At 37.7% G+C, this 10,000-nt stretch overlaps 1 protein-coding gene across 1 annotated transcript in view; it reads right to left on the bottom strand.

Moving 5' to 3' along the window:
- Positions 1 to 3,940, bottom strand: part of LOC119574275 (retinol dehydrogenase 11-like) — a gene marked incomplete in the record, with an annotated part of 17,530 nt that extends 13,590 nt beyond the window's left edge. The window contains 3 exon segments of the mRNA XM_037921459.1: positions 1,304 to 1,396; positions 2,431 to 2,604; positions 3,793 to 3,940. Of these exon segments, the coding sequence (XP_037777387.1) occupies positions 1,304 to 1,396; positions 2,431 to 2,599 (262 nt within the window).
- Positions 3,941 to 10,000: the final 6,060 nt, after the last annotated feature.

Genomic DNA, 10,000 nt, shown 5'->3' with positions numbered 1-10,000 from the left:
GTCACAGAAAGTTTTACATACCTTGGTAGCGTAGTCCATATCTCTTGGGTTGTCAGACCAGGAAGTCAGTAACGGATTTGGGCTGGCAACAGGAGCATGAACTCGATCAAAAAAGCGTTTGGAGATGTCGGTACCTATGCGAAGGACCAAGCTGCGTGTCTTCAAAGGGCCCTTTATACTTCCAGTTTGCTCTATGCAAGCGAAACCTGACGCTATCCAGTGCCTTGGAGTCTCGCCTTGATGCCTTTTGTAACAAGTCCCTTCGCCGGATCATGGGGTAAAAGTTGGCAGGACCACGTGTCCAACCGGGGGTTTACACCGTGAGACTGGCATGGGAAACCTGTTTTCTTGCATAATCCGGGATCGCCAACTCCCGCTATTATGGCCACCTAGCTCGCCTCCCTATGGACGACCCCGCCCCCAGGTTTTCTCTCTGCGAACAACCCTGGGGGGAGGAACCTGTGGGACGTCCTAGGAGATCATGGCTTGGGCAGCTCGACGAGACCTGTCGTGAGGAACTAGAGATGGGCCGTGTGCCTGCCTGGAGACTCGCCTCGAGGGATCCTCGTGGCTGGAAGCGAAGGGTGGATGCGGCCATGCGCCCCCGTCGGCGTTAGCCCCTTGATGATGATGATATATACATATATATATACATATATATATACATATATATATATATACATATACATATATATATATATACATATATATATATACATATATATATATACATATATATACATATACATATATATATATATACATATATATATACATATACATACATACATACATTATATATATATATATATATATATATATATATATATATATATATATGTATGTATGTATATGTATATGTATTTATATATATATATATGTATGTATATGATATGTAATATATATATATATATATATATATGTATGTATATGTAATGTATATTTATATATATATATATATTACATATACATATCATATACATACATACATACATATATATATATATATATATATATATATATATATATTATATATATATATATATATATATATATTACTCATATACAGTTGAAATGAAAGAGCGTCACACTATAAACGGAATGAAAATAAGGTTTCAATCTCGAGCGTTCCTCATCAGACTTAGTACAAGCCGAGACGTTTTTATTATATTTATGTTGTGCATATACATGTAGCTGTCTATGTATCTGTCTTTCTATCTCTTTATCAAATCAGAATGCGCCTTAAGAATATTCTGTCTTTGTCCTTTCTTTCCTCAAACTGTGCAAGACCGTTAATACCCACTGGCAATCTTCTGTGCTTTATCGACGTTCCTGCAGGCGAGAATAACACGAGCTCCTCGACCTGCTAAGTCCCTCGCTGTTTCCTTGCCAATCCCTGTAAGAACACCAATCGTGACATGCATATTATATATAAAACTAATTTAAATGATGTAAATGGAATGCTAACGAGAAAAAAAAAACACAACTAGTAGTCGAATTTGTGCAGTGATGCAGTAAGAAATTCTGATTCTAATTCTCGTAAATGGAAATATTATTCATAGTCGAAAATGTAGCAAGAGAAATTTCGAAAGTCATTAAAACAAGACATTCCAAAGGTAATTTCTAAAGATCAGAAGATGTTGGGTATAGTCTTTCAGGCATTTAATTTTGCTTGCTCATGACTGTGGTTGAATAATCTGGTGTACTTTCTTATTATAATAAAATTTAAGTCGGCTAATAAATTCCGCAAGCTATTCATTATCAGTTTATGAAATTAATCATGACTTGATTTGTAAATATTATTAAAAAAACTTACACCATGACTTGCTGCGACCTAAGAAGACCATCACTTGACAGAGGTTGCGATAGTTTTACCATCTTTGGTTACATTTTTTTGTTTACTTATTTTACTAGTTTATATAATCATATTACACAATCTCTCTCTCTCTCTCCCTCTCCCTCTCCCTCTCCCTCTCCCTCTCTCTCCTCTCTCTCTCTCTCTCTCTCTCTCTCTCTCTCTCTCTCCCTCTCTCTCTCCCTCTCTCTCTTCCTTTCCTCCCTCTCACTCTCTTTTATTCTTGTTGTGGGCACACAGCTTGGCATCTGATCCATCTGTGGTCAGTTGATATAAGATATCCATCTTAGCAGCTCTGACACAGTACAGCAAGGGCATAAACATAAAACATAAAAAAACATTATCCTGATACCACAGTACGATTAGGTGATTAAATCTTCCGAGTGTTTGAATTTTCTCACTTATCATACTTTAATCTCTAACATTTCGCTGTTACAAAACGTCGCATGCAGATCTGACTGATAACACTGCTAACTATTACTCACGATTTCCCCAACGCGCATCTTGTTCTTACGCACCTGTAAGACCACCATGAAACTGGTTAAACAGGACTTCGCCTGCTCGCTGTAACATACCTGCTGAAGCTCCTGTGATAATGACAGTTTTTCCATCCAGTCTCCTGGTTGACGTGCACCTGCCTGAACCACGTGTGTATAAAACACCGATCACCAACGCAGCCACGAGGCCTATTGTCCACGCCACGATATTCGTCCAGACCCATGCCCACACCCACGGACCTACCATCGTGCCTGTGGAGTGTTTTACCATTAAGGTAGCATGTGAGTTGGGCAACCTATGTAATAAGTGGTTCTCATCAATCCTTGATAACAATATTACTGCTATATTTTTACCAATACCACTTGTTATGATGATGATAACGTATATTTTTAATATCATTGGTATTGATAATGTATTTCAGTAATGGCATGATATATGTCACTGCTTCTGTTAAACGAGCTATTATTATCAGGGCATCGCCTTAACCTAATCGGCACGTATGGCAAGAATACATGACATGTCCACTGTAATACAAGTATATTTATTGTTTTTACACATAGATGGCTCTACAAGTGCTTAGTCACCAAGAAGTAAGTTATCAGATCTACCTATCTCACCTGTTTACCCTTTACCTTGACTTTTGAAAAGGGTCTTTTGCATTATTTCATTGTCTTAAATGATTTTTGTAACAATTTAATAATCATAACATCAATAACAATAATGACGGTACGAACATCAATTGAAAAACAAAAGAAAACACATTTCCCCGCCAATTCAAGGAATGGGGAAATCAGGATGGGTCACTAGGGCCATCTGACGGAATCCTTGCTTGCTGAGCACATGTGGAGCCATCTGTATGTAACAAAATTCACAAAAACTACAGGGGGCAGAACATAAACCCGTGGTGGTTGGCTTAAAGGGTATTAGTGGTTATATCATAATCACATTCTTGTTAATATCATAATTTGCTATTAATTGTCATTTCAGCCTCACATCCTTCCGGGTAGCAGCTGAATGAAGTTCGTACTCCCAGGGTATGGAGATTCAATTTGCGCAGAAAATGTGCTCATGAAAAAGGAAAGATTGAAAGAAAGATAGATGAAACAAAGAAAAAATGGCAAGTCGATGAAATGGCGAGGACTGGCAGCGGCCCTGATGAGGTTCTCGAGATTATACATAATTTCTGACTGCGATTATGAAATGAGAAATGGGTTTGATTACATTCACAAATCTTAAGCAAGAGTGAGTCAAGGAATTCCAGTCATATGTTTGAGAGTGTGGATCTTTAAATCACTAAAATGGGAAGAGAAGTCTAATCACTTGAAGAACTAAAAAGCCATGAGCCACCGTAGACTATTCATGAATTTCACTCTCTTCGACTCATAAACACGACGGCTAAAACTCACAAATTCTAACGTGTGCAAAAAAAATAAACTTACAAGTGTGAAAAGTTAAGCTCCTCGGTCTGCAAGATCGTCAGATGAGTAGACAGCCTCTTAGACAGCTATGAACGAGTCAGTCGCAATGACTCTTTTTGAAGACGAGTTCCTTCCCTGTCCTTGGACAAGACGCTACTGATACCACCAACCTTCCGTGCCCTGGCGTGACTTCTGGCTCTCGGGGTTTATGTAAAATTGGGGGGGGGGGGGTCGGGCAAGGGGGGAATGATGAATAAGTTGAAGGGGGCGGGGGAAGTGGGGAAACCAGCAAACGTGGTTAAGTGCATTTCTGAAAAAAATTATTGATAACAATTACATACCTAAAGATAAATAACAGTGTTCCAACGAAGGTAATCAGAAACACGTGATGAAATTAATAAATCACATGGATAGTAATATAACAACCTTTCTAATAAAAATAAAATTTCAACTATTCACAGAACCCTTTGCAAAAGTGAATAATCCCCTAAATTCATGGACTGGTCCTTAGCCTGCGATCAGCCAAGAAAAGGACGAGAAGAAAGGAAGAGAAAAGAGTGTCATCAAATTATTAACTCCTTGACATTGGTGATAATTTAGAACTAAAGCAAATGATAATGATGACAGTAGTAATAAGAGTAAGAATGATTATTACTTATTGATCATGGAACAAAGTCAAGATTTTGAAAAGTCTTTATTGCGACGTGTTCTTGTAAACAAACCTGTCGTAACCAAATTCAGCGTTTCCTGCTAAAAGGAAATAAAGAAGAGATATTTGAAACTGTTGGTAAGTCATGTTTTGCGGTGAGGTTTGTGGTAAGATTAGGTTTTGTGATGCTACTGGCGAACAATGAATTATCTGATTTGTAAGCTGAAATTCGAGAACATAAAAAAAAAAAAAAAAAAAAAAAAAAAAAAAAAAAAAAATATATATATATATATATATATATATATATATATATATATATATATATATATATATATATATATATATATGATATATATATATACATACATACATACATACATATATATATATTATATATATATACACACACATATATATATATATATATATATATATATATATATATATATATACACAAACAAAAGAAAGAAAAAGTCATCTTCAGTGCTTAAATCCAAATTTACACATACACGTTATACTGAGCAACGCCACAGAGAAACAGGATCAGGATATAGTAAGTACTTTAAAAACAATGATACAATAACACTGGTAGCTTAAAACAGAACTAGAGACGAAGGAAATATAACCGTTTTTTAGTTTAATACTAAACTCGTGCTGAAGTTTTCATTAATCTCCTTTCACCTTTACTTTGCCACACTCTCCTTAATGTTCTTTCTGTCAGCTAATTTTTAATCCTGTTAATCAAATAAGAGAAGAAATTTGCTCAGTTCTATCTGATGCAGAAATTATATATTTTGTAACGGATGAACAGAGGAAAAGACGGCCTGTAACTCATTTAATTACAGCTTGTAAACTATTATAAAAGTTCCCCTAAATAGAAATTCAATGATTTGTGTCAAATTCTCACAATAAAAAAGGCTAGAATCAATTATATCTTACAAGCGCACACCCTGCAAAAAATGTCAGGCAATAAGACGGTGGATTCTTCCTAATCTACTGATCTAGAAGCTTTGCAAAGACCACTGTCGTGTTCTCAGTCTGATATTGAATTAAAACTAGATGTTTCCATGCATCTAAACCATGATTTAAGATCAGAAATGAAGTGTATGCTGTTTATTGTATTCCTGTTATTTGTGGAGTAAGTAATAAGGTTCAGTGATAACTTTGTGTTGTAGATTGGACTAATTAATGTTAGTGGGAAGGCAAACACACACACACACACACACACACACACACACACACAACACACACACACACACACACACACACACACACACACACACACACACACACACACACACACACACACCACACACACACACACACACACACACACACACACACACACACACACACACACACACACACACACACACTTGAAACATTGCAGGTCAATGAACCTGGATGATAAAGCAACAGACCTGAAAAAGCAGAGCATCTAACATACCAGAATAAAGGGAAATCTTGGGCCCCCATTGCGAGGTTCAGTCTCAAGGGACTGAAGACCCTAAAGGCACTGGAAATATCATGCACATAAAAACATTAGTTCAAGATGCCTTGTGTTGGACATTTTCTCCCCTTGCTGGACTTGGGTGAGAGTTGAAGCCATGGTTTGATGAAAACAGAACTTATTTTATGAAGATTTCCATAGTCTCTGTAGCTAATAAGAAAAGAATGGCACAGTTCGGAGTTTACCATAAAGGTTTAGTTGACACACCATTATGAATTCTCAACACTGACATGTAGTACCTGCCAGACAAGGTGACCTCCATGTAATGACGGTCAGCAAATATATTTACCTTCTTAAATGGCGCTTCGGTTACAGGAAGTGATGCAAATCAACATTTGACATCTGCATCAAATGAGGACAAGCCGAGATCGAGGGCCATACAGCAACAGGTGTGTGTGTATGTGTGTGCATCAAATTCAAGGAAGTCCTCATGGATTCAGATAGGATTTGTGATCTGCAGGTTGAGGAAGGATATTTTTCCATCAAGATGACACATTATGCTGAAGTAGCGAGAATAGTGTGTAGGAGGACAACATGAAATCTGGGAAGAGCTATGACAGGGCAATGTAACTGGTATCACAGAAAAACAAAACACATCCGTTGAGACATGGAAGGCCAAAATGCCCATGGTCACCATACTAGGTCCCAGAGAACCTAATAGACAGTTTAAGGGAAAACTCTTAAGTTTGCATCACCTAAATTTGTGCTATAATGCCTCAAAGTTCCTGTAAAGGTTAACCAATCAGTAAAGTAGGAACAGCCCAAGAGGTCTTTGGAAAACAATGCTCTGATGATCAAGTGGGTGACACACAGAAGGTGGAATTACTAACTGTGTGTGTGTGTGTTTGTTTGGCCTTTGGAGGGATTCCAAGTTTTCTGTAGAAAAGGAGAAAAAATCATTCCAGGAAAAAGGAATTGCCATCCAAGGTTCTACAAAACTATTTGTTCAAAGGAGATTTCTTGATAGGCAAACGTAGATGCAGACGGGGCAATGACTGTCATCTCAGCTAAAAATAGCTACTGACAAAATGGTAAGGCGAGGTCCCAAAATAAGTGCTTGGAAATATAGCGTGGCAGCCGGGGTATGTCAGGCAATAACACTCAAGGAAAGTACCAGTCATCATATACCAAATACCATGGAAAGAGGCTTAGCATAAGAAGCACTTCTCCTTTTTTAAGTAAGAAAGAAAAGCCTTCAGGAACCATTGTGCCCAAAGCTAGGCACAGCTATCCTCAAACTGGATGGGATGGGGTTCATGGCAGAAGTGAACCCAGCTCATATAAAAAATGGGAAAACCCAAAGCTCAATGCATACATGAGCAAGACAACAGTCCAAATCAGATTATCTATCAAGGACATATAATTTGGCAAAATATCATGAAAATTAAGCTTTATTGTGATTGGGGCAAAAAGTCGACATAGAAACGAATGCAACTGCCAAGACCTCTTGGATAACTGATGTCAAAGACTCTGCATGAAGACTCCCCATCGAATGCTAGCAGAAGGAGCGGAAGGATTGGACGATAGGCCTGTATCCCCACCTCTGCAAGGTGAAGGACAGTAGTGGCATTTGCTCCTCCACCCCCCCCCTGTCCTGCGAGTCAGGTATATCCCTTTGGAGTCTATCCTACAGATAAGTTGGTGTTTCACTCCAAGATCAGGTACTATTTCTCACCCATTTCCGTTCAAATTTGGTACACCAACTTTCCTTGCACTCAATTATCCGTCAAGAATTGAAGTAAGATTTTCTGATACTTTCCGAAAAGGCATGAAGCATATGAACAATATTTTGATTCTTAAAAGTCATGGCATCAACCAAATTAGATTAGTTGAATGACAATACTGAACCAATTAAATTATTTTACTGAATGAAATTTGATAAAACATCAAATAAATGTCATGCATGCAAGTAAGTTCCGGAAATAAAATTGCGTAATTACATACAGAATAGTTTAGAGTCCATCCACTGTGATAAGAATAGGAAAAACGTGTGATTAAAAAACAGATGCTCTATTCATGTTCCAGTGAAGCGCGAAAATGAACCCAACTTTCACATAAAACATCGCTGTAATACACATCCTTTTAATCGTATTGGGATATGCATCAATCACAATTATGAAGTTACAAGCTAAAATCATTTAATAGCAAACCATTCATTGAAGTCATTCTCAAAAAAGAGGATGGATGCTTCCTTGAAAGAGTAAGGATCATGAGAAATGCATAACAAGATGCCAAGTAGAACACAGCATTTTGTAGAGCTAGAGCAGGTCTCAAACTCTCCTACGAAATCATGTTGTTGCCTCACCATTCATGGCACACAAAAATAATGAGTTGGTGAAAAAAAAAATGAAAAAGTATTAGAAAATGACGACGCGGAGGGGACTGGTAGATGCTCCGAGAGATCGGGCGGATAGAAGAAGTGGTTGTACTATGGGGAGAGTCCACCTCACTGCTTCGTACTAGCATCGACGGAATTAACAATCCTTTGAAAAGCCCTAATTAGAGATGCTGGTACATCCAATCCACAATTAATGTGTGAAGTTATGCGCAGAAGCCGTAGATCTTTTACGTGCAACCCATTCATGTAAATTCATTCTTCCAGGTAGAATTACTTGCTTCCTCCTTAGAACAAGTAAGATTCATGAAAACAAAATTCCTACAACATGCTTGGAAGTACCGAGATTCCACAGCAATATTTGTAGATGGCTTAGACCAGAGTTCTTCAAACTTCTCCATCACGAACCAGTCTATCGTACCTTTCTCTCAACCCGATATTGGTTCACACACACATACATACTATGGTAGAAAAAAACACAATGCAAAAACTGTATTTATTGAAAATGAGACAGACGAACGGAAGCGTAGGGAGGTCAGATTAGGTCGGAGGATCGGGCGGACTAAGCGCAGAGTGGCCTGCATAAGGGAGAAGGCGGAGATTGTGGGAAGCGAGGAGACTATAGGCAAGGTGAAAAGCCGCTGAAATTAGGCAGCAGCTTTATTAAGGAGGATTCCACCAGTCTTCGGCCGTGGACATCAGTGGAAGGAAAGAATTCGCACCGCTGACCAATCCATCTGATGGCCTGTGTCCCACTGACGGCAAAAGAGGGCGTTATTTTGCCCATAAGTGGTACATATACGTAAATATATAAACGCACACACACACATACATACATATATATATATATATATATATATATATATATATATATATATATATATATATATATATATATATGGGGGGAGGATAAATAAATAAATGAATAGATAAATAAATAAATATATATATGTACACACACACACACACACACACACACACACACACACACACACACACACACACACACACACACACACACACACACACACACACACACACACACACACACACACACATATATATATTATTTTTAACGGTAGGTTCATGTTTGAGCCGCCGTGGTCCCAGCATGATACTTAATTGTAGTTTTCATGTGATGATATTGGAGTGAGTACGTGGTAGGGTCCCCAGTTCCTTTCCACGGAGAGTGCCGGTGTTACCTTTAACACACACACACACACACACACACACACACACACACACACACACACACACACACACACACACACACACACACACACACACACACCACACACACACATATATATATATATATATATATATATATATATATATATATATATATATATATATATATATATATATATATATATATATATATACATATACACGTGTGTTTGTGTGTGTGTGTGTGTGTGTATGTATATATACACACACATATAAAAGTGACTTTTTACTAATGGTGATACATTCTAATATTATCCTATACCGCTAACTAATCTGCATTACCCGAATGTTACTAAACCCACCCAACCGTATGCTTGGTGTTTGCTACCAACCGCTTATGAAAATGTTAACCTTTATGTAAGTTAAGGTTTAGGTTTATTCGGGTAATACTGGCGAAACTGACTACAAGGAAGTTGAATCTGGTTGAGAAAAAACTGACTTACGCAACTTAAGTCTATCTAATGATATTCACCTGTCCTGCGAAGAAAAGAATGAAAATGTACCC

This window comes from Penaeus monodon, chromosome 6 (genome assembly GCF_015228065.2).
Source record: "Penaeus monodon isolate SGIC_2016 chromosome 6, NSTDA_Pmon_1, whole genome shotgun sequence".
Classification (NCBI taxonomy): Eukaryota; Metazoa; Arthropoda; class Malacostraca; order Decapoda; family Penaeidae; genus Penaeus; species Penaeus monodon.
Note: the sequence above shows the minus strand (reverse complement) of the source record. Positions and strands in the feature narration are given on the sequence as shown.